Source organism: Thalassophryne amazonica, chromosome 2 (genome assembly GCF_902500255.1).
Source record: "Thalassophryne amazonica chromosome 2, fThaAma1.1, whole genome shotgun sequence".
NCBI lineage: Eukaryota > Metazoa > Chordata > Actinopteri > Batrachoidiformes > Batrachoididae > Thalassophryne > Thalassophryne amazonica.
The window spans coordinates 53,882,272-53,908,720 of record NC_047104.1 but is presented as its reverse complement, the minus strand read 5'-3'; the positions used below and the strand labels follow the sequence as shown (position 1 = coordinate 53,908,720).

Genomic DNA, 26,449 nt, shown 5'->3' with positions numbered 1-26,449 from the left:
TTTTTTTTTTTTTTGCAAGTCTCGCTGACTGCTGCTGCAGTCATGGAGAAGGGCACAGAACCTTTGCATGGCCATTTTAATTTTAAAGTGTTTACAGACGGCGTAGTCGACAGAACCAAAGCCACTTAAAGTTCTCCTCAGCTGTAGGGAAAAGTTCTCCTACAGCCGCCAAAGTTCTCCTTGCAGCAAACCACGCATCGAGCGCTGGGGGAAAAGTTCTCCTACAGCCGCCAAAGTTCTCTTTGCAGCAAACCATGCACCGAGTGCTGGGGGAAAAGTTCTCCTCCAGCTGCTAAATTCTCCATGCAGCAAACTGCACGCCAAGCACTGCAGGATAAAGGAGAGCAGGGCCAGCTTCCCCTGAAAGATTTTTAAATTTATAACCCTCTGAAACACTATTGCATGCATCATGAGCACCAAATTGTGTGAAGAAAAACCATAGTTTTTTTTTTATATTAATCTTTATTACAACCTTACTCTAAAGCCAAAAGAAACAAGGCATCAGGCCAAAATACAGAATAATGTAGATGTGTCATGAACATCAGAATTGCTAATTTATACCCAGCAGTTTATTCAGGAAAATCCTTGTTTTTTTCTTACATTAAATGACATGTAATAAGTTTTAAAAAAAGAATATTCTTTAGAAATCTTTGATGTTTGTCTGTAAATTAAGACCATAACTGATCTGTTGTTGTTGTTTCAGGTAAGATGATTTCTTGATTAACGTGATAATGACCTTTGGACATTTATTTTTAGACAAAATAGGATGAAAAGTAATGTGTGCATTTTTAAGTCTGGTAGATTCATTCATCCTTATCTGCAGTTCAACCAGGAAAAAAAGACACCGTAAATAAATATAAATAGTTATTATCAACACAACAGGAGATGATGTAACAATGACTGCAGTGTGTTTGTTCATTAGGATTTCTCCTGATTCAATATTTTTTTAATTGACTCATTTCAACATTAAATCATGGGATTAGTCACATTCACTATGTGATTGCTTTTAATGTTGTCATCAAGGCAGAGTATTTACTAAAATATGAATTTCACTATTCTAGTGGTTGTGAATGTTTTACAATTATGCACAATAGGGGCGGGGCTTCTTCTACCTGTGCAAATGTCTTTTTGACTGAACTTTGACTTCAGGGACATATTTAATGATTCATTTTAATGTTAAAATAAGGAAAAGGTTTTTGTTTTGTTTTTTAAATAAAATAGTTGCTGTTTAAAGAGCCTTTGTTTTATTTATTGTAGCAGCAGGTGTGAGTTTGCAGAGACAACAGGTGAGCTGGACTCTCAGCACATTGAACCAGATGAAGGTCTCCTCTGCAGCTTCAACCTCAAATTGGTGGCTTTTTTGGAAACACTTTCCTCACATTTTGAAACACACTTCTTCTGTCTAGACTTCAAATTTTGGTCTATTTATTTAGACTAACAGAGATGGCCCTTTATACTCCCATAATCCAAAAGCCTTGGAGGGGCCTAAGCATCCCCGAAACCGCTGCTTTTTAAGGTGATTGTTCGATCCCATTATGCTGAGAAAAAAATCCTGCTGAGAACCCTGTTAACTGCAACTACATAAACAAAATGCTCTTGTTAAAGTGTAAGTGACACCAAAAAATGTGCACAAGTAATCACTATTAATGATGAAATGTTGATATTTAAAAAAAAATCCTGAACAATAAAAGTCAATGATAAGTGTGCAGGTGAAGGATAAACTACAGCTGTCTGAAGCCTGCAGTCTGTTTCAGCCCCGTTCAGCCCTCAGCCGTGGCCATATTGTTGCTACCTCATCACCGGAACAGCACCTGCTGATTCAAGCCCAAATCAATTGTAAACATGCGGAGGTTGAGCTGTTTTTGAACAATTTTTTTTTTTTTTTTTTTAGTCCAGTCTGAAGGTTTTTCTGAAGCAGCCTTGGGGGACACAGCATTTATGGTTTAGAGCCTTATTTAGATGGCAGTAAGCTTTAGAAGAAAACCTTCAGTGTGACAACAGTGACAATATTGGCAGAGTTAAGAACACAGAATGCTTATTATAAAAAATAAATAATGCGGGTGATTTCAGCATGGGTAGCGGTGTTAAACTGTTTTTTTGGTTTGTTTGTTTGTTTTTTGCCAGCTCCTTGGTCATAATTAACTGATTAAAAAATAGTTTTGCGTTCTATGACATTAGAAAAAAAGTGATGAGGAAGTGTGTACCATTTTGTTGTTTTGTTTTGTTTTTGCTTAGAAACAATTTTGAATCTGAAAAATGGCAATGATAAGTGTGCAAAACTGACATGTGACAAAAATGACAAAAACTCCTGTAACAGTGGAATGTGCCGAAAAAGTGCTATGTCCACATCTTCTGCCATTTCTGTAGTAGTCAGACGACGTCCCGGATCAACACAGCGTTCACTTTGGAAATGATCTGGTCATTTCAGCCTGTCGATCGCCGCTCGGAGCGCGGCGCGCCCTCCGCCATTGTGCGTCATCTTTAATCCGGTTGTAACACTCCTTAATCTGTGTGATCCCCATAGAATCGTCCCTGAAAGCCGTCTGAATCTTCCGAATGGTTTCCACCTGGCTGTCTCTCACAGTTTCTGGAAAATTTTGATGCAGCAAAGCTCCAAATCGTTCAGACATTTTTCTTGCAATGAAAATACGACGAGGGGGGAGGACCACTGCTCACTCAAAGCGTGCTCACAGGCGAATGACACAACCGACAGGCGTGAAAAAACTCACACATGCGCACGAAGGTTCAAGCTTGGCTGATGCAAGTGCACGATTCAGATCCATATAGTTTTTGCAAAAAATAAAAAGGTCGGATCGTTTTCTAACAGACCTCGTAGAGCAGGAAGTGATTGCTGGGTGAGTCCAAGATGCTACATGGTGCATGATACACTCAACAAAAATATAAACGCAACACTTTTGGTTTTGCTCCCATTTTGTATGAGATGAACTCAAAGATCTAAAACTTTTTCCACATACACAATATCACCATTTCCCTCAAATATTGTTCACAAACCAGTCTAAATCTGTGATAGTGAGCACTTCTCCTTTGCTGAGATAATCCATCCCACCTCACAGGTGTGCCATATCAAGATGCTGATTAGACACCATGATTAGTGCACAGGTGTGCCTTAGACTGTCCACAATAAAAGGCCACTCTGAAAGGTGCAGTTTTGTTTTATTGGGGGGGGGATACCAGTCAGTATCTGGTGTGACCACCATTTGCCTCATGCAGTGCAACACATCTCCTTCGCATAGAGTTGATCAGGTTGTCAATTGTGGCCTGTGGAATGTTGGTCCACTCCTCTTCAATGGCTGTGCGAAGTTGCTGGATATTGGCAGGAACTGGTACACGCTGTCGTATACGCCGGTCCAGAGCATCCCAAACATTCTCAATGGGTGACATGTCCGGTGAGTATGCCGGCCATGCAAGAACTGGGACATTTTCAGCTTCCAAGAATTGTGTACAGATCCTTGCAACATGGGGCCGTGCATTATCCTGCTGCAACATGAGGTGATGTTCTTGGATGTATGGCACAACAATGGGCCTCAGGATCTCGTCACGGTATCTCTGTGCATTCAAAATGCCATCAATAAAATGCACCTGTGTTCTTCGTCCATAACAGACGCCTGCCCATACCATAACCCCGCTGCCACCATGGGCCATTCGATCCACAACATTGACATCAGAAAACCGCTCACCCACACGACGCCACACACGCTGTCTGCCATCTGCCCTGAACAGTGTGAACCGGGATTCATCCGTGAAGAGAACACCTCTCCAACGTGCCAAATGCCAGCGAATGTGAGCATTTGCCCACTCAAGTCAGTTACGACGACGAACTGAAGTCAGGTCGAGACCCCGATGAGGACGACAAGCATGCAGATGATCTTCCCTGAGACGGTTTCTGACAGTTTGTGCAGAAATTCTTTGGTTATGCAAACCGATTGTTTCAGCAGCTGTCCGAGTGGTTGGTCTCAGACGATCTTGGAGGTGAACATGCTGGATGTGGAGGTCCTGGGCTGGTGTGGTTACACGTGGTCTGCGGTTGTGAGGCTGGTTGGATGTACTGCCAAATTCTCTGAAATGCCTTTGGAGACGGCTTATGGTAGAGAAATGAACATTCAATACACAAGCAACAGCTCTGGTTGACATTCCTGCTGTCAGCATGCCAATTGCACGCTCCCTCAAATCTTGCGACATCTGTGGCATTGTGCTGTGTGATAAAACTGCACCTTTCAGAGTGGCCTTTTGTTGTGGGCAGTCTAAGGCACACCTGTGCACTAATCATGGTGTCTAATCGATTTTGGAGCCTCATACCACAGCAGTGTCCTTCTCCTGCCGACTTACAGGCCAGTCTGCAGACGTCGTGAACGGACTATAAAGTCGGTGAGGTGTTGGTCAGAAGATTGTATCGACAAACTGAGGGCTTGCTTCGAATGGACAGAGTGGGAGGTTTTTTATAACACATGCTCGGATTTGAATGAACTGACACAGACTGTTTCTTCTTATATTTCTTTTTGTGTCGACATTAATATCCCTCAGAAGAATATTATTAGCTATGCTAATAACAAACCGTGGGTTACCAAAAACTTAAAGGGTGTCTTAAATAAGAAGAAAAAAATTTTTTTTTATAGGAAATAATAGGGAAAAGAAAGAAATTAATAAAGAGGTTAGGATTGAAATCCGGAAAGCGAAGAGAGCTTATAAGGATAAAGTAGAATATATGTATAGCAGTAGTGACCTGCGGGCGGCCTGGAGAGGCATTAAATTTATGGCTTCAGTTACTAACGTTCAACAGGATAATAATAAAGCACCAATTAAAGTAGAGGGGAGTTGCGAGGAGGATCTGCCAAATGCATTCAACTGCTTTTATTCCCAGTTTGAGAACCATGAGGTTGCAGAGAAACCCCCCCTGGAAAGTACTCCCTCTGCTACTGATGATTAGTGAGGATAGTGTGAAAAAACTTCTGGAGAAGGTTAATGTAAGGAAGTCTTGCTGTCCAGATGGAATTTGTGGACACACACTAAAGTATTGTGCTGACCAACTTAGTAGTGTCCTCCTTTATATCTTTCGGAGGTCACTTATTTGTGGTCAAGTACCGGACTTATGGAAATCATCACTCATAATTCCTGTCCCGAAAAATTCATTCCCTAAGCAGTTTAATGACTTCAGACCCGTAGCGCTTACATCATTGTGCATGAAGGTCTTTGAGAAAATCATGAAGAATATGATAATAGCAAATATGGAGGGGAATATAGATCCACTCCAATTTGCGTATCAGGCGGGAAAAGGAGTGGAGGACGCTAAGCTTTTCATTCTTAACTGTCTTTATAGGCATTTAGAGAAGCCTCAAGCTCATGCTCGGCTTTTATTTGCTGACTTCTCCTCAGCTTTTAATCTGATGCAACCACACCTTTTAGTTAAGAGGTTGAGGTATGATTTTAAATTGCCCCACCAGATTGTTGTATGGTTGTCAGACTTTTTGACTAATAGGAGGCAGAGAGTCTTGGTAAACGGACGTGTTTCAGACTCCGTGGTTTTGTCCACTGGCTCACCACAGGGCTGTGTCCTTTCCCCCTTACTTTTTATTTTATATACAGATGAATGCAGAAGTGTTAGGCAGGGCAGTTACTTGGTTAAGTTTTCTGATGACACTGCTTTGCTGTCGCTCCTTCAGGGAGATGAGTTAGAACATGGGGAGGCCCTCACTGATTTTGTCTCATGGTGTGATGCAAATCACTTGGATTTAAATGTATCCAAAACGAAGGAGTTAATAATTGATTTCAGACGAAATAAAGGGTCAGCTGTGGACACTGTTATTCATGGTAAAGCCGTGGAAAAAAGTCTCTGCATATAAATACTTAGGCACTTTCTTTGATGAGAAGTTGAAATTTGATGTAAATACAGCAGCTATTGTGAAACGAGGGCAACAGAGAGTGTACCTTCTGCGCAAACTGAATTCCTTCTCTGTTAGGCCTGTTATCATGGGCCGCTTTTATCAGTCTTTTATTGAAAGCCTTTTATGTTTTCTTTTATCTGCTGGTTTCCCAGCTTGGCTCTGAAGGATAAAAAGAGGTTGTATAGTATTACAAGGATATGTTCAAAGATCACTGGAATGGAAACTAGAGACCTAGCTAGTTTTTGTGAACAACAAATGATAAGGAAGGCAAGATGTATTTTGTCTTCTTCCGGACATGTGCTAGCAGGTGAATTTTCTCTGTTGCCTTCGGGTCGACGTTATGTTTCACCTGTCTGCAGGACGAATCGATTGTTAAAATCTTTTATCCCTTCTGTTATCCGTCTTTTAAATTCTTTGTGAGGTGTAGATGTATAGGTATGAGGATGTATGAATGTTGTATATATATATATATATATATATTTTTTTTTTTTTTATCTTATTCTGTTTTTTTGTTTTGTTGTTGTTGTTGTATGTTAATGTGCCAGTATGCAGGCTGCTGAAACCAATTGCCCCTGGTGGGATGAATAAAGTTGTCTATGTCTATGTCTATGTAATCAGCATCTTGATATGGCACACCTGTGAGGTGGGATGGATTATCTCAGCAAAGGAGAAGTGCTCACTATCACAGATTTAGACTGGTTTGTGAACAATATTTGAGGGAAATGGTTTGTGAACAATATTTGAGGGAAATGGTGATATTGTATATGTGGAAAAAGTTTTAGATCTTTGAGTTCATCTCATACAAAATGGGAGCAAAACCAAAAGTGTTGCGTTTATATTTTTGTTGAGTGTAGTTATGAAAAGTCAGAGATACGTGAACCGGTGCCAAGAGAGTGAGTAAAGGAAAACACAAAGCAGACAGCATAAAAGTGACAGACAAAGACACAATGGCAGGTGCACTGATGTGATGTGGGACACAATCAGTTGGACATGAGGAAAACAGAGAACACAGATCAAACGGAAACCTGGGACAGAGTAAAATACAACTATGAACCAGAACAGAAGAAAAACATACATGAGAACTAATCAGAGAATAAAAGAAAATAAATGTAAAGACAAAACTAAACTGGGACTGACTAAGAAAACAAAATGGCTAAACAAACTATAAGAAAAACAGACTACATGATGACAGAAAACAAAACCCCAACATTACAGCATAACTGATAACACAAATTAGAATAAACTGATAATAATAAACTGAATAAAGTGATAAACTAATGATCAGTAGTGACACACAAACGGACAAAACTAGAACGGAACTGAACAATGGCCAAAGTATAAAAGTAACTAAACAAAGTAAAGCAAAATAGAACAGGGAATAAACACATGATGAAATATAAAATAAACTAAACTAGTAAAACAAAGCTGGAGCAGAAGGTGAGAAAGAGAAAGGAGGCAAACATGGACTCCAAACCCTGGATCCGGGCTGAAACCTGACAGGACCTGCCATTATGTCTTTTTCCCTCACTTTGATTCAGTCTGTTTTGTGTTTCCATTCACTCACACTCTTGGCACCTGCTCACTCATCTTTGTATCTCACATCACTTCACTTTGTGCACTCTCTTCCTCCCTATCTTGCACTGTGTTTAATCTTCATTCACTGGCCACACCCCTTTCTACATTGTTCTTCATGTGCACCCTGTTAACTCCTGTCTTATTTAAACATCTCCCAACCACCACTTCCCCGCCAGTTTGTCGTTGCTTCTAGCACACATTCCAGCCTTTGTATGCAGTCCTGATTTGTCTTGCCGTGTACCAGTATCTTGCTCCGTGTTTCTCGACCGCGCCTTTTGCCTCAGCCCTGATGTCAGTGTTTGCTCGTGCCTCCGATCCCTGCCTGGATATGACTGAGTTTTTGCCTTATCCTCTCTGTACCTCTGCTCCACTGCCTGACAACCTGTGTACCGAACCTCATCCTGGAATAAACACGACAACTATTTTTACTCCAAAGCCCGGTCTGGGAGTTTGTATTGTGGTCTGCCCTCTCCGGGTGCTGGGCTTCCGCCCGGCCTGACGATGATTAATCGTGATTACTATTTTTAATCGTTGCCCATCTCTAATACATGAGTTTGGTACAGGAGCTTTAATCTGAAGAGCACAGTGTAAATGTAAACTTTTTCATTAAATGTTTAAGAATGTATTACATCTCTTATCATTTGCATTGGGTTGAAATTACTGTGCAGCACATTGTTTTGTTTTTTGTCTGTTTATGTCGAACGACATTGCGAGTTTGTTTTATTTATTTTTGCGCAAATGGCGGCATCTCATAAACCTCACTCTGTACAGATTTTAAATCATCGTTCGGAGTGGGGCTATTCGGTGGCCGTTTCATCCATGAAATTTTACTCTAATTCATATAATATAAAATAGCAATTTATAAGTTGCTGAAGTCTTCTGTCTAAACTCAAATGCACACTGATCTCATCCGGGGATTGCGATTCAACACAAATGCGTATCAGTTCACTTTCAGGTTCATGTTAGACTTAGACTTATTTTTATTGCCTCAGAGGGAGTTTTTCCTTACCACTGTTGCTCTAGGGGTTGGTAAGGTTAGACCTTACCTGTGTGAAGCTCTTTGAGGCAACTCTGTTGTGATTTGGCACTATATAAATGAAAATAAATTGAAACTGAAAATTGGCATTCAGTGAAAACATCACAGACGCTGCCACACGACAAAATATCAATGCACTGCACAAGTAATTAAATGCACAGAATAAAAGCCCAAGGTGTGTGATGGTGGTACATAGGATTTAAAAAACAAAACAAAAGTTAAATTAACTAATTCCATTTATGGTCCCAAAGTTTCTGATTGGAATAATATGTTCACTCGCTTTAGCTGCCTGACTGAGGGGTGTGGCCACACCTTCTGCACAGAGCATGGAACTAGAGTGATACACAGTCTGTGGAAATGAGATGAAATGTCTGTGACTTACAGAAATAAACAAAGCATGTGTCTATCATAATGTGCAGTCGTACTGCACATTCGGTGTGCAGTTCTGTGAAGTGAACCGCCGTGTACGTACCGTGTGCTCGTCAGTCCCTTCAGTAGCATGAGTTAACCCAAATTACTGTTGACACATGAGGTGCTGCTGTGCATAGTCAAAGTTCAACATTGGGTTGTCGAACGCTCAGGGCATTGACACATGAGATGGGTGGAGAGTTTCAGCGGGGATTCTTCTCCCCCTGGGGTGGGCAGGGTTTCCAATGTGAAAGGAAGGTGAGGAACATGAGACGGCGCATGACGCCCATTTTGGAATCTGCTCCCCCCCGTGAGAGACTCGGTTTTTATGTCATTTATGATGTTCCCTTCCCTTAGAACTCCTAAGTATTATGAAAAAAATTTAAATGAATAATCTTGACATAAATTTTATTTTTTTATTATTATTATTCATTCATTACGTTCACCAAGGACATAATAAAATCATCAGCAACTATTTATTTATTTGTCTGTCTGTAAGCAGGATTACATCAAAATTACTGCACGGATTTTGATAAAATTTTCGATATACGAGGAGGGCTGTCCGCACGTCTTTCATTAAAAAAAATCTCCTTTAACAGTGGAATATCCGGATAAAATGCTGAAACCGACTTCTTCTGAAACTTCTCTGTTCTCTCACGATGTCCTGGATCAATAGAACCTGAAATGTGGAGGTTTTCAGCTTGAACAGGCTGACGACGGCGGCTGAGAGCGCTGAGCGACGTCTCGCACCGTGGGAAGTCCTTAAAGCGACAGAATCACCTCAAAATCTCTCATCAGCCGTTAAAATTTTCACTGAAAACCAGCTTAATTTTTCGAACCGTGTCCACTTCGATGTGTCTCACAGGTTTAGATAAAATTTTGATCAAACAACGCGCCAGTCTCTCAGCAACTTCTCAGACAAAGGAATTCCGACGAGGGGCTGGACGACTCCTCCCACAAGGAGTGCTCACAGGCGAATGACGTCACCGACAGGCGTGGAAAAACTCACGCATGCGCACGAGAGTTCAAGCATGTCTGACGTAAAAACATATGAATGAAATCCATGTAGTTTTTGAAAAAAATAAAAAGGACCGTTACTTTATTGACAGCCCTCGTATATATATATATTTTTTTTTTTCCCCAGCCATGGAAGACTGGATCCGGATTCTGGATCAAGATTTCCTTTTATATAGGCTTTGACAGATTAGTTCAAAACTACTTAAATTAAGTAAACTAAATTGCATTAAATTTAAATTTATTTAATTTATATAGCACTAAATCACAACAAAGGTGCCTCAAGGCGCTTCACAAAAGTAAGGTCTAGCCTTACTAACCCCCAGAGCAAGCACACAGGCGACAGTGCATTCTCATCAAATGTGCACCACAGATAGATATTAGGGCATGGAAGAATCCAATGAATTTTGAAGGTGATCTGGGTCCGAATTGGCAAATGTCATAAATCTCTGTTTGCTCTTGTTTTGTTTTATTTTTTAGCTTTTTCAAGTTTGAGACCTGTCATTGAGTACACTTTCTCCCCATTTCAGTTATATAATTTGTTTTTTTAATGCTTTGATGCATACTGTGTACTGTATTCTATTTTCTGTGGCAAACTCAAATTCATCATTTATTATTCTTGCTGCAAAGCAGAAAGAGGCTAATGTAACAGCCAAGTCCATCTGTACGTCTGCGGCTATATTTTCAAACCACAAACAGCAGTTTCAGCCAGACTTGGTTTATGAACTCAATAGACTGTTCTCTCACAACGCATGTCATGTCAAGGTCATAGAACAAAAGTCAAAAAGAAGTCAAAGGTTATTGTCTAAAATAGGGATGCACCGGTGCTGATACCAGTAGCAGATATCGGCCCGATCTCGTATTCATTTACTCGTACTCCTAATCATAAAATGTCTCCAATACTCTGACCCGATACCCCTTTACAGCAGCGTGAAGTCAACCTCTCAATGTGGGATTTTCATGCGCACGCTCTGAAATTTTCAGACTATAACCGCTAATTTTTTCATACGTTTTGATCACTGCAGCTTTAACAGTGATGCGGCTGATTTATGGATTATTACAGGCTTTCATGTAATTTACTCAGAAATTTGGCTGAAAGCCGCTGTCCATCATGCGGAGTAAATTCACACATACAGTAAATAAAAAGTCTTACCTGTTCGCTTCAGTGGATTTCATCATACGAAGAAAAATTATCCACATAAAGCCTCCAGAGTTCGGAACATAACAAAACAAAACACTAATTCCTCGTGTGGCTGAAAAAAGTTCCTCCGTGACTTCGGCACTTTGCGCCGCAGTTCCTCCGTCAGAACTCCAATCAGGGCTTCAGCGGCGGAGGTTGTCCATCAGGTTGGTGAGTTTTGGCCCTTGGTGTGGGTATTCAGGCGTCTCAGTCCACTACAGGGGTAATCCATTTGCGGAATCTCTGTGCACTGCAGTCGGAGCCTCCACGAGCTGCTCTTTGTGCCAGAAGCTGGTTCACTGCACCTCAGTAATTAAAGAGCTCATTTACTACAAGCAACGGGCGATTCTGTCTGAACGCAAGGAAATTATCCCATGAATTACAAAGAATAATAAAATAATGTTAAAATTGCTACATTTTGCCTCGTCTTGCGACACTGCACGCATGTCTGTGTGTGTGCACACGCCGTGCTCCTCCAAGATTTACATGTTCCACTTTTGGGAAAAAAAACGTTTATGGTTTGTATTTGTGTATGTTATAAGAACGTATTTAATTAAAAGTTAAAAATAGTGTGGAAAAGGAAAAACTGTTTAGCTCAGTGTTGTAGATAAAAGCAGAAACAGGCTCACAGCTGATAACACAGAGAAGCTTCTTTTCATCAAAAAGAATCTGGCCCTCACATTTTCAAAAAAGGCTTTTAGGCCTCACAGACATAAATAAAGTTATTGATGGACAGTTACAGTTCAGTTATTGGTGTTGTATATTTTGTAGTGCTGAAGTCCACAGGTTACATTTCAGTGAGATGCCTGGCAGCATCATGTTTGTTAAGAAACACACAATGTTAAAGCACAATTTGTTGGCATCAGAAAGTGAAGTTACATGATTTAAGTGAAATATTTGTAAATAAAAACAAAGCTAATGATATTGGTAGCAGTTAGAGTCAAAAAGTAAGAAACAACTGATGAATGAAACATCAAAGTCATCATAAAACTGTAATGGTATCATTAAGTATTCATATCAGTACTCGGTATCGACAAGTACCAAAATACCCAAATACTCATACTTGCTTGTACTCGGTCTGGAAAAAAGTGGTATTGGTGCATCCCTAGTCTAAAATACACTAGCCATATCTCAAGAACTACGACACTGAAACAAGTTTTTTTTCTGCTTAGACTGTTGCGCCCCTGGGGCTAAAAAACATATAAGATCTCTGAATTCAGCAGTGTCCTGTGATGACATTAAAGTCGAAAAATATGGTGCAGCCAAAAATTTCAGCCCATCACGAAAGCTGACATAAGACGTGTACGCATGCGCACACTCCCATGCAAGTGCTTAGGTGCACGTGGTGCAAACATGTCATAATGTGATGATAGTAAACTGTTGTTCTATCAGCATAGTAAACAACCTTCGTATTTAATATTAACTTAAATTTAGACAATTGCTGCCTCATTGTAACTGTTGGTGTTGAGACACTGCAATCTTCTGGATACCTTGTTGTGTTTGTGTATCCAGAAAATATTTGAAGTGTTGTGGCTCATTCTTGTGTTTCAGGTACTTATATGAGCGCATAGATGGACGCGTCCGTGGAAATCTGCGGCAGGCTGCCATTGACCGCTTCAGTAAGCCTGACTCAGACCGCTTCGTCTTCCTTCTGTGTACGAGGGCTGGTGGTCTGGGCATCAACCTCACAGCAGCCGACACTTGCATCATCTTTGACTCTGATTGGAACCCACAGAATGACCTGCAGGTACGACGCACAACCTTACACAAATACACACACAGCAAGAGATCGCTGTGGATTTGCATCTTTGTTTCAGACATCCGTTTCCTGCCGTGCCTGTGGACATTTACTGCAGTACTTGTCAGATGATCCCAAACTACAAATATTGAAGCAAGTGATTTTGTTCAAACTCATTGTGTTTGTGTGCAGGCCCAGGCTCGCTGCCATCGTATTGGTCAGAACAAAGCTGTGAAGGTGTACCGTCTAATCACCAGGAACTCGTATGAACGGGAAATGTTTGATCGAGCTAGCCTCAAGCTGGGCTTGGACAAGGCGGTGCTGCAGAGCATGAGTGGCCGAGATAATAGCCTGGGAGGAGGTGCTGGGGGAGGGGTAAGTGTATCCCCCAACCAACTTGGGGTATAAAAATTTTATAAGAATTTTGTCACCACTTCCTCTACCCACTAAATCTATCAAAAGTAAAGGCAACCTAAAGTGCCCCCCTCAACATGGTACTTCATGGCCGTCAAGGCCAGCAAGGCCTCTGTGCTGGCTTACAGATACTCAGAATGAGAATTTTCTTTTTTTTTCTGAATGTTACATGTATTTACAAACATGTTCCAATCATTTATTTATCATCATTTTCTTCCCATATGCTCATCTCCTCCACGTCATGAAGATTCTTATGAGTTGTGGAGGATGTGTGCATGCTCAGATATTGCAGGGTAAAGCCTTTGTTGCTGCTTTACACAGTGTAGTTTCTGGCCAGTTATTGCTTGAATGCATCAACACTAGATGCTTCAACAACGAGCAAAGGGAGATTGTTCCGAATTCTAATCGCTCGTGGGAACCAGGACTGATGGTGATATTGTGTTTGGACCTTTTGTAGTTTATTGATGTTTCTTTGGGTACATGGATCCCATAGCATTGCTGAGTATTCCAGGACAGGTCGCAGTAATGTTGTATAAGCAAGTTGTCTTCAAATTAGTGGAACTTCTTTGAAGATTTCTCTAAAAAAAAAAAAAAAAAATCCCAAGGTTTTTATTGGCTTTGTTACAGATGTTGTCCACATGAGTGTTCTACTGCAGCTCAGATGTTACAGTGACCCCCAGGTACTTAGCTGTAGTAACTGTCTCCGTGAGGCTTCATCACGGCGTTGCGGTGCGCCATGCAGCACCGCCGCGACGCGCAAAGCCTCCGCTCCTCTTTCCATGACAAAAACTCCTGTAACAGTGGAATGTGCCGTTCCAAACTGGACGCTGTGTTTTATCCGGGATGTCGTCTGACTAGCACAGGAATTGTGAAAAGACGTGGACATCAGCACTGTTTCGGCACATTGAGACAGACGTGCGGAGGAATTCCGCGCATCGCGGCGGTGCCGCATGGCGCAAAGCAACGCCGTGATGAAGCCTCACGGGACATGTTCTGGTATGTCCAGGCACATCCACAATTTCTCGGATAATCACTCGATGGAAAAACCACCGACAGCTGTCTGAACGCCATCTCAAAGTCGTCCTGTGAGACCAAAACGGAGGTGTTCCTTTGTCTCGCTCCATCAGCAAATCGGTCATGACGCGCGAAGCCTCCGCTCAGCTTTCCATGACAAAATCTTTTGTTAAAAGTGAAATCTGCCGGAAAATGGCTGATGTTCAGCTCTTCTGATAACCAGAGAAAGTGCACACGACGGTCTCGGATCCACAAAGCCATCCGTTTAGAAATGATCCGGTGGTTTGTGGCTCTCGATGGCGGCATGGAGCGCGGCGCACCGAGCGTCCTTAAAGCTGTAGTAACAGTCCTTATTCTCTGTGAAGCCCGTAAAAGTTTCACCGAAAGCCAGATAAATTTTTCTAATGGTTTCCAGCTGCCAGTCTCTAACAGTTTCTGAAAAAATTTTGATGGAAAAAAGCCCAAATCATTCCGCCATTTCCTGACAATGACAATCCGCCGAGGGGGCTGGACCACTCCTCACCCAAAGCCTGCTCACAGGCGAATGACGCAACCGACAGGCGTGGAAAAACTCACGCATGCGCACGAGGGTTCAAGCTTGTCTGATGCAATCACACGTGATTCAAATCCATATGGTTTTTGAAAAAAAATAATAAGGTCGGATACTTTTCTAATAGACCTCGTACAAGGTTAATCAAGTGATTCTAGATGTAAATTTACTTATATGCTTTGCTCGTTCGGAGTTGACTGGCAGTTTAGCGAAGCACTGGTCAGTAGTCGGCAGATACCGCTGCTCCGCTCCTTTTAGCTCCGGGTGATGACGTAGCATGTGGGCTTGCGGATTTGAAGTGTTTCCGAAGTACTTGACATTTATTTTGCAGATTTTGCGCACTGCATAAGCCATGTCAAGCTCCTTCTTACGCAGGAAATAATAAAATCCAAAATGCGCCCAAACATTTGCCCTCAGCAAAGACGGTGCTGGCTGAATTAGCTCTTCATCCGCCATGCTAAGCTACAGCTCATGAATGTTTGAAGCACGCCGGACCCCCGCCCCTCGCGGAGACGCTGTAGTATGGAAGCCATTGCCTGACAAACAGTACACGCAGCGAGTAAGCAAGGAAATGTTTAATAAAATGCTTTTTAAAAATCGATTCTTGGACATTTTGGCTCAGTTCAGAATCGTAATAAATAAGAATCGCGATTCAGACATGAATCGATTTTTTCCGACACCCCTACCACCTGGGGTAAATTCAGTTGATTCAGGGATGCTTATTCGCCGTCTTTGGACAGTTTTCCGTCTTTTTGTAAATTCTTGCTGTCTAAAAGAAATGCAGGGCTTTGAAAAATCCGTGGATCCGCGCCGCGGATATCATCATGGGGGGGGGGTGTTAGTGTTTTACTCTGTAATCATGATTGTCACTGAGTTTTTAAAATGTCTACCGCAAAGTGTTCTTTTTTTAACGACATCCTGCAAGACCGCGGCAGTCCGCAGACACTGATAAAAATCAATGTCCTTGGAGGAAAAAAAAGCCTGGCTTGTTGTGACAGTTGTCATAAAGCGAAAATGGTTGGTTGCTGCGGCGACGCTATGTGTCTTCTGCACGAAGCTTTAGCTAAAGGTAGCATGTGGACATCACAAACCTTTAGAGCGCTAAAGTTTTTAAAAGAAGACTTGTGCAGCATGTCTCTGTCACGGACTGACGTCGGACAGAGAGAAAATGGGGAGAAAGATTGTTTGAAAAAGTCTGATAAGGACAAAATCCGTGGAATTGTCGCTGGCTTCATCAACACACCTGAAAGATAAAAGAAACTGGAAAAGTGAACTGTGCCGTCAGGAAACACGGTCAGAATTTTTCTCTGTCTGGAAAATAAACATTGTGCTGTTCAAACAGGATTTTAGAAAAGATTATGTGACGTTTTTCATTAATCTAGACTTTCTTTCATTGGGAAAAAAGACTGGCTTTGAATGGATTTAGGCTGCACGAATTTACAAAAGAATGTAAATGAGTTTTTATTAATGTAGATGTTTTTCATGGGAAAAAGACACAGTGGCTTTGAGTGGATTTACAGGAATTTACATAAGAATATGTGGCTTTTTTACTATAAGGTATGTTAATCAAGGTATGTCAATCAATAAATGAATTTCTGTATAAAATAAAAAATCAATAAATTCAGGTTCAGATTCTTAGAGGTGTTTGGGCTCAGACTGAGATGGATAATTTAAACAAATTTAACATTTTATTGTTGTGCATTATTGAATGAATAATAGTAATCGAGTGGCTTCAGTATTATGGTATGATATTATGATATATCTCTTTACCTCGTCTGAAAGCAGTTATGAAGTTATTTATAACATTTTAGTTGAGAGTTATGATTTTTAATCGCCTAGTCTTTGAGCCCAATCAGAAACAAACTAAATAAAGTTTTCATGAAGATTTAGCTATATTTGTAAACTGTTGCTACAGGATGCACAACATGCATTCAAAAGCCACATGTTGTGCCATACTGCATGAGATCACAAGAAATTTAACAGCTGTTTCAGGTCCAAATTTAGTCCAAAGAATGCACCACAGGCACTTGTATTCTCAAAATTTTCCAGACACCCCCCCCCCCCCCCTTTAGCTTTCCAAACGCCTATAGCATTCAGGGTAACTTTTGCTGTCTTGAATATTATAGATGAATCACATTGCTGTTTTTTTTTTTTTTTTTTCCCCCTAAGCATCCATGTTGATTGGACATGATTTGGAAAGGCACACACCTGTCTACATATAAGGTCCCACAGCTGACAGTGCATGTCAAGCATGAAGTCAAAGGAATTGTCTGTAGACCCATGACAGGATTGTCTTGATGCACAAATCTGGAGAAGGATCCAGAAACATTTCTGTTGCTTTGAAGGTCCCAATGAGCACAGTGGCTTCAATCATCTGTAAATGGATGAAGTTCAGATCCACCAGGACTCTTCCTAGAGCTGGCCATCTGTCTAAAATAGGGCTGCAGCTATCAAATATTTTTGGAATCGAGTATTCTGTCGATTATTTTATCGATTAATCAAGCAATCAGATCAAAAGTACTTTTGCGTTTTCAAACTACATCAGTACTGGCAGGGCTCTCCTTACGCAATGGCACAATGTTGCTGTACCAGCATACGGATTTTTAAAGTAGACCTGCATTGAAATAAATGCGGTCAGATTTCAGAAAGAAATAGCTGATATGTATTTATAAGACCCTTGTGAATGCAGTAAAGTAAATCTGTAAGCCCAAATTTGTAATTCAGCGGAGAAATCTTCGTTTAAAAATGACAAATTTGCAGCTAAAATTTAGCCCTCTGTGAAAACAGTTTGTACAGCCATATCATTTCCATGACGTCAGGGACAAGATGACGCGCTCCCGCCTTCAGTCCGATCCCGCATTGAAATTGATTTTATCTGTTAGTAATGTTACTTATACACGTCCTGGTTTCAACATCCAAAAGTAAGCTGCAATGAATGTGAGATACAGATCTGTGTGCTCAGATCAGCAACGACATCGACAGCAGGTGCCGTTCTTCACCGACACCTCGCTTTCTGCCTCCGCTTTACCAAGTTTACCGAGTCGTGCTCGGTAAACGCAGAAGATGGGCCACTGATGTGAGTGCAGCCAGCACCACGTCCCTCTCTACTGAATGGAGGTGCAGCCAACTTGGCACAAGTCCAGAGAATACGCTCGCTGTTTTGATGCGAGCGGCCAGTAACACCTGTTGCTGCAAGGACAGACTTTCCGCAGCGCCGCACGTCTCGGTAATCGGAGCTGCAGAGCTCCGTGGCCGCTGAGAGAGGTTTATAATTTTTTAATGACGTGGATTCTTTGCGGGTCCTGCCTCCGTACCCCGTGATGGTACCGGAGGCGAAAGACAGTAGATTTTCAGTGCGACACCACTCAGTCAAACGGGCATATGAAAAAGTCCCCCAGAATAATTTTCAAGCACAAATAAAAGAAATGTGTACTCACCAAACGTGCCGCAAGACAATATGAAGTTTTTAAAAAAGTAGATCCTTCCGTATAAGACAAGAAAAAGGTGCAAATGCAAATTGACGTAAATCCACAAATTACAATTGGCGCAGTGCATGCTGGGAGAGGGTCTTGTCCGTGACGTCTCGGCAGCATCCATGATGAGAGGGACAATTTGCGGAGGGCTAAATATTAGCTGTAAATTTGTCATTTTCAAATGAAGATTTCTCCGTTGAATGACAGATCTGGGCTTCCAGATTTACTTTACTACATTCAGAAGGATCTCATGTGTAAATGTAAGTCATTTCTTGTTAAAAAATCTGCATTTTTTTCAATGCAGGTCTCCTTTAAGTTTGGGGTGTTTCCTCTCTCTCTCTGCTTTCCCAGATAATTATTTATTTTTTCGTTGATATGAGTTTTGGTGTATTCCTGAACCATAAGCACAGGCGGTCTGTGAAAAACGGCTGTGGAGGGCAGCGTTTTTACAAAAGCTGCTGCACTGATAAATCAACTGTGCAGCCTGTTGATAAAAACTCTTATCAAATCTGAATAAAGGCATTTTCTTGGAATAGTTAAATATGATTCACTTAAAGTGCATGTCCTTTCACTTCATCTGTGAAGGTGAAGAGCAGCCAGTGGATCAATCTGTGTTTTTTAAAAAATATATACAAACACACTGTTTTACTTTAAATGCGCAATAAGTCAGTTGCAGATGATCAGCGTGGACACACATGCTCTTAAAAGGCTTTATTTTACTCAGCGTACTGATTTGTAAATTTGTAGCATCGCCTACTACATTGCTTAGCTCTTACATTGGTTATGCGCATGCTCTGCTGTCGTCTTCTCTGTTTGATAATTTAATTATAAGAAATGTTCGAGGCAAATTATTCAAGTTACTCGATTGACCATTTCAACTCGAGTCTAAACTGAGCAATTGGGAGAGAAGGGCCTTCATCATGGAGGTGCCCAAGAACCTGATGGTCGCTCTTTCAGAGCTCCGGCATTCCTCTGTGGAGAGAGAACCGTCCAGAAGGACAACCATCTCTGCAGCAGTCATCTCTGCACCAATCAGGCCTGTATGGTAGAGTGTCCAGACGGAAACCACTCCTTAGTAAAAGGTACATGGCAGCCCACCTGGAGTTTGCCAAAAAGCTCCTGAAGGACTCTCAGACCATGAGAAACAAAATTCTCTGTTCTGATGAGACAAAGATTGAACTCTGGCGTGAATGGAGGAAACTGGGCACTGTTCACCACCTAGCCGATACCATCCCTGCAGTGAAGCATGGTGGTGGCAGCATCACGCTGTGGGGAAGTTTTCCAGCAGCAGTAACTGGGACACTAGTCAGCATTGAGGGGAAAAATGAATGCGGGAATGTACAGAGACATCATGGATGAAAACCTGCTCCAGAGCGCTCTTGACCTCAGACTGTGGCAACTGTTCGTCTTTCAGCAGAACAATGATCATAAGCACATAGCCAAGATATCAAAGGAGTGGCTTCAGGACAACTCTGTGTATGTCCTTGAGTGGCCCAGCCAGAGTCCAGTCCTGAATCTGATTGAACATCTCTGGAGAGATCTGAAAATGGCTGTGCATCGACGCTCTCCATCCAACCTGAGGGAGCTTGAGAAGTGCTACAAAGAGGAATGGGCAAAACTGCTAAAAGATAGGTGCACCAAGCTTGTGGCATCATATTGAAGAAGACTTGAGGCTGTAATTGCTGCCAAAAGTGTATCAACAAAGTATTGAGCAAAGGGTGTGAATACTTAGAGTATGTTCATGTGATTTCTTAGGGTTTTTATTTATTTTTAATAAATTTGCAAAAGTTTCACATAAACTTTTTTCATGTTATCATTATGGGGTGCTGTGAATAGAATTTTGAGGGGAAAAAATCGTAAATGGACTGCATTTATATAGCACTTCTCCATCTGCAGCAGCATAATATATTTTCCTTTCTGGTTTGTTGTTTATTTGTGCTAAATGTTCAAATCCTGTTATCACTTAGGCAGTGCAGCAACAGCTATCTAAGAAGGAAATCGAGGACCTCTTGCGGCGTGGTGCCTACGGGGCAATAATGGATGAGGAAGATGAAGGGGCCAAATTCTGTGAAGAGGACATTGATCAGATTCTCCAACGGCGAACAAAAACTATCACCATTGAGTCTGAGGGCCGAGGGTCAACGTTTGCTAAGGTGCAATGAATTTTATGTCTTTTGAGACTATGGACTATGATAAGTTTCAGCATCTGTTGTAGCTTGACTACATTATTTTGTAAGTGTTTTCATTTATATGGCTTACATTTTCACTCTGTAAAGTTGCTCGTGAAATATTAGGGGTGTTTTTCCCCAAGTGTTTATTCTTACCTAGCTTGTTAACTTTTGCAAGTGATGAGAAAAAAATGAGGCACTGTCTTTCTGATCTTCTGACTCAGACACTTGAGGTTTATTGGCGTTCTTGGAAGGGCAGATATGATTATGCCTTTAATTTCTGCTTTCAGGCCAGTTTTGTGGCATCTGGTAACCGCACAGACATCGCTCTGGATGATCCAAACTTCTGGGACAAGTGGGCCAAGAAGGCAGATATTGATGTGGAAATGGTTAATGGCAGAGTAAGTAGTACCACTGCACAAATGATCTGCAATGCAAAGCACAGTAACATCAGCATTGTTTCATCCTATCTGCAACAGAGTTGCAGGTCTTTACTCTGTTACTGAAAGTGTTTTGTTGAAATTTTACATCGCTGCAGAACAGCTTGGTGATTGACACCCCTCGTGTCAGAAAGCAGACAAGGCCATTCAGTGCCACCAAGGATGAGTTGGCAGAACTTTCAGAAGGTGACAGCGATAGTGACGAAACAAAACCTAAACTCAGGCGAAACTATGACCGGCTCAACAGCTACGGACGCACAGAGTGTTTCAGAGTAGAGAAGAACCTGCTTGTATATGGGTAAGATAATTAAGGCACTGGAGTAAAATAAGACTGAAGAAAAATGAAATTGTTCAAGCTAAGATCCATATAGTGTACTCAGCGTGTCCACAATGTCATTGTGTTACTGTATTTTTTTTTTTTTTCAAACTTCACAGGCACTTGTTCTTGTTGCATTTTGAGTTCTCTGCATTAGTCTTTCTTCCGTATTGTCCAGGTGGGGACGTTGGAAAGATATTCTCAATCATGGTCGTTTTAAGAAACAACTTACAGAATGGGATGTGGAGTCCATCTGTCGGGCCCTGTTGGCCTACTGTTTGGTCCACTACCGTGGAGATGACAAAATCAAAAGCTTCATGTGGGACCTAATCGCCCCGACTGAGGATGGACGCACCAAGGAGCTGCAGAATCATCTGGGTGAGATATATGCAGCCACCTCAACTGAGAGTATGCTTGAACTAGAACAAAAGTCATGATGAGCGTCACTCTGCCAAGTTCTAATAATTCTTTTTTGAGAGGGTTTTTCATTTGATTGCTTCTCCAATATTCTTTGATCCAGATTCAGAGGTGCCAACCATTACAATTTTGTTGTATTCCTTGCGATTTCAACACACTGTATGACTTTGATAGGCCACACAGTTATAACAATTCTAAAAGTTTTCGCAAACATTGCTGCGAATAAACATTACTTAAGCTGACACAGCTTGTTTGATACCTCTGTGGCATATGTAACAGAAATACTCACAGATGTTCTAATTTTACCTCTGATTATTAAGAGGTCATTTCTGCGGATCATTTTGCAGAAATGTAAAAGGTGTTAAACTGTCTGACATGACTGCATTCAGATGTAGCAAAATACTGAGGATTTCTGGTAATACTTAATTCAGTCCACCCTTCCATATAAAGTCTGTTCTGTCTTAATAATCTTTGCAGTAAGGGATTCATCAATCAGTCATAGTGCATGTATGATGAGATTTTTATGGAGGCAGCATATGCTGAGGATATATCTTTCTTGGTAGAGGTTAACAACAACAACATTTGTGACAGTTGCCATTCAGAATTAAGGACACACTTCTGGAATTCAACATTAAAGCACCCGGGATCACATTTATTTGTTTCACGGAGAGGAAAAAAACAATCAAGATTGCTGTCTCCAAATTCAAGACATTTCCTAAAATTACTGATGGCTTTTTGTTTGTTTCTCAACTGTTTCAGTGACTTTTGATCTCTTGTGTTGCTAGGTTTATCAGCCCCCGTTCCTCGGGGCAGGAAGGGTAAGAAGATGAAGACACAGTCCAGCACTTTTGACATCCACAAGGCTGAATGGTTGAGGAAACACAACCCTGAGCACATGCTTCAAGATGATGGCTACAAGAAACACCTCAAGCACCACTGCAACAAGTACGTGCTTCTTTATAACACCCTGTTTACAGTGTCCACATCATACTTTTAAGAAGTAATTGCCCCCACACTTTAAGCCATTTTGTTTTGGACAGAGTTAACTATAGTATATACAGTTGTATGTGAAAGTTTGGGCACCCCTGATGATTTCCATGATTTTCCTTTATCAATCATTGGTTGTTTGGATCAGCAATTTCAGTTAAATATATCATATAGCAGACAAACAGTGATATTTGAGAAGTGAAATGAAGTTTATAGGATTTACAGAAAGTGTGCAATAATTCTTTAAAGGAGACCTGCATTGAAATAAATGTGTTCAGATTTCAGAAAGAAATAGCTGATATGTATTTATTAGACCCTTGTGAATGCAGTAAAGTAAATCTATAGGCCCAAATTTGTATTTCAGTGGAGAAATCTTCGTTTAAAAATGACAAATTTGCAGCTAAAATTTAGCCCTCTGTGAAAACAGTTTGTACATCCGGATCATTTACATGACATCAGGGACGAGATGACGCGCTCGCGCCTTCAGTCCGATCCCGCATTGAAATTGATTTTATCTGTTAGTAATGTTACTGTTATACACATCCTGGTTTCAACATCCAAAAGTAAGCTGCAATGAATGTGAGATACAGCTCTGAGACATGATACATGCTCAGATCAGCGGCGACATCGACAGCGGGCGACGTTCTTCCCCCACGCCTCTCTCTCTCTGCCTCCGCTGCGCTTAACGAGTGCATGCGCTCGTTAAATTCCGCCGCGGGCCACTCACACCCCCGTGTCTGCTGTGCAGCCTCAGACACGGCTCTTTCTACTGAATGGTGCAGCCTTGGCACAAGTCCAGAGACTACGCTCGCCATTTTAATGCGAAGCAGCCGGTGACACCTGTTGCTCACAAGGACAGACTTGCGGCAAAATTCGCAGCGCCGCACGTCTCGGTAATCGGAGCCGCAGAGCTCCGTGGCCACTGAGAGAGATTTCTATAGTTTTAATGACTTGAATTCTTTGCGGGTCTCGCCTCCGTAGCCCGCGACGGTACACCGGAGGCAAAAGACAGTAGACTTTCAATGCAACACCACTCAATCAAACGAGCATATGAAAAAGTCCCCCAAAATAATTTTCAAGCGCAAATAAAAGAAATGTGTACTCACCAAGCGTACCCCAACACAGTATGATCCTTCCAAGAAAAAGACATAAGACAAGAAAAAGGTGCAGATGAAACCTGACGTAAATCCACAAATTACAGTTGGCGTGCACAATGCATGCTGGGAGAGGGTCTTCTCCGTGACGTCTCGGCAGCGTCCATGATGAGAGGGACAGTTTTGCGAAGGGCTAAATGTTAGCTGTAAATTTGTTATTTTTAAATGAAGATTTCTCCGTTGAATGACAGATCTGGGCTTGCAGATTTACTTTACTACATTCAGAAGGATCTTATGTGTAAATATAAGTCATTTTTTGGTCCAAAGATCTGACTGCATTTATTTCAATGCAGGTCTACTTTAAACACAATTAGGCAGGTGCATAAATTTGGGCACCCCAACAGAAAAATTACATCAATATTTAGTATATCCCCCTTTTGCAGAAATAACAACCTCTAAAAGCTTCCTATAGCTTCCAGTGACAGTCTGGATTCTAGTTGAAGGTATTTTGGACCATTCTTCTTTACAAAACATTTCAGGTTTGTTGGTTTCTGAGCATGGACAGCCCGCTTAAAATCACACCACAGATTTTCAATAATATTCAGGTCTAGGGACTGAGATGACCATTCCAGAGCATTGTACTTGTTGCTCTGCATGAATGCCTTAGTAGATTTTGAGCAGTATTTAGGGTCATTGTCTTGTTGAAAGACTCAGCCCCGGCGCAGTTTCAGCTTTGTCACTGTTTCATGAACATTGTTCTCAAGAATCTGCTGATATTAACTGGAATCCATGTGACCCTCAGCTTTAACAAGATTCCCAGTACCTGCACTGGCCACACAGCCCCACAGCATGATGGAACCACCTCCAAATTTTACTGTAGGTAGCAAGTGTTTTTTCTTGGAATGCTGTGTTTTTTTGTTTTTTGTTTTGTTTTGTTTTTGTTTTTCAGCCATACATACCCCTTGTTATGGCCAAATAACTCAATTTTAGTTTCATCAGTCCACAGCACCTTATTCCAAAATGAAGCTGGCTTGTCCAAATGTGCTTTAGCATACCTCAAGCGACTCAGTTGTGGCGTGTACGCAGAAAAGGCTTCCTCTGCTATACAGCATCTCCTTGTGCAAGGTGCGCTGTATAGTTGAACAATGCACAGAGACACTATCTGCAGCAAGATCATGTTGGAGGTCTTTGGAGCAGGTCTGTGGGTTGACTGACTGTTCTCATCATCTTTCGCTTCAGCTTATCTGAGCTTTTTCTTGGCTTGCCACTTCAGTCCTTAACTAGTACTGTGCCTGTGGTCTTCCATTTCTTTACTATGTTTCTCACAGTGGAAACTGACAGCTGAAATCTCTGAGATAGCTTTTTGTATCCCTCCCCTAAACCATGATGTTGAACAGTCTTTGTTTTCAGGTCATTTGAGAGTTGTTTAGAGGCTCCCATTTTGCCACTCATTAGAAGAGATGCAAAGAGGTGAAACATTTGCAAAGGGCCACCTTAAATACCCTTTGTCATGATTGGATTCAACTGTGTAAGGAGGTCAAGGTCAGTGAGCTTACCAAACAAATTTTGTGTTCCAATAATTAGTGCTAAATGTATTAAAATCAATAAAATGACAAGGGTGCCCAAATTTATGCGCCTGCCCAATTTTGTTTAAACAATTATTGCACACTTTCTGTAAATACTAGAAACTTCATTTCACTTCCCAAGTATCAGTGTGTTCATCTGATATATGATATATTTAACTGAAATTTCTGATCTAGACAACCAATGATTTATAAAGGAAAATCTTGAAAATTATCAGGGGTGCCCAAACCTTTGCATACAACTGTGATGTCAAAGTTAACAGTATGAAAGATAAATATTCCTTTGTGAAATAGCATTGAAGTTAACTGATGACAGGGATAGTTAGGATTTTTCTCCAGCGATGTATGTGCTGAGTATAAGTGCATGGAATATAATTTCCATGTGGTTTAAATTTTACCTTTGGTATCAGCAAGCAGTACGACATTAACCCAGAGTTCTACAGCCCAGCACTGCAAATTTCATCCCAGCTCTTGGGTTCAAATTTCCTCTCTCCCAGATTTTCCAAAAAATGAACTGAAACCTTGCTGAAAAATGTACCAATTCGATCATATTTCAAGCTTATACTGTTGTACTTTTGTTTTATTTTGCAGTTTCAACCACGTAATTAAAGAAATAAGAAATATATTTCCCAGAAGCATAGCGCGAGGACACTGTGCTTCTCTCTCCACTCTGACTTAAAGGAAAAAAAAACTCCATTAAAATGTTTAATTAAAATAATGCAGTGTCAATGTACGTAGATGCTGACACATTCAGACGTTTACCGTTATTTTACAGTTTAAAGGCTCCCATTTCCAAACAGATTGGAGGAAAACCGCATTGACAGTGAGAGCGGGTAGGTGGTTGGGGGGGTGGGGGGTGAGAGCACGCACGAGAGAGAGAGATGGGAGGAAGAGGGGGGGAGAGGATCAAATCAGTCCAGGTTCAGCTCTTGTTCAAACAAGACAATTGGTGGTTATACTTTTTTTTTTTTTTAAGTAATGCAATCCCAGTCAAATAAACATGTTGGAAAAAACTGTCCTGACAGAAAAACTCTGCCTGCTTCACTTGATGAAAGAAGAGAGCAAATGCTATATGCCCATCAAATATTAATGTTTTTAATCTTTTCAATGTTATTTATTTTATTGACTTAGACTTTGACAGA

The 26,449-nt window shown here is 41.2% G+C and overlaps 1 protein-coding gene across 7 annotated transcripts in view; it reads left to right on the top strand.

Annotated features, from left to right (window-relative positions):
• Positions 1-26,449, top strand: part of chd9 (chromodomain helicase DNA binding protein 9) — a 260,945-nt gene that overhangs the window by 198,253 nt on the left and 36,243 nt on the right. For all 7 annotated transcript variants that reach the window (XM_034186197.1, XM_034186214.1, XM_034186205.1 and 4 more), the window contains 7 exons: positions 12,665-12,860; positions 13,044-13,226; positions 20,270-20,455; positions 20,761-20,871; positions 21,009-21,208; positions 21,405-21,604; positions 22,429-22,588. In XM_034186197.1, the coding sequence (XP_034042088.1) occupies positions 12,665-12,860; positions 13,044-13,226; positions 20,270-20,455; positions 20,761-20,871; positions 21,009-21,208; positions 21,405-21,604; positions 22,429-22,588 (1,236 nt within the window). The remainder of the gene's footprint in view (positions 1-12,664; positions 12,861-13,043; positions 13,227-20,269; positions 20,456-20,760; positions 20,872-21,008; positions 21,209-21,404; positions 21,605-22,428; positions 22,589-26,449) is intronic.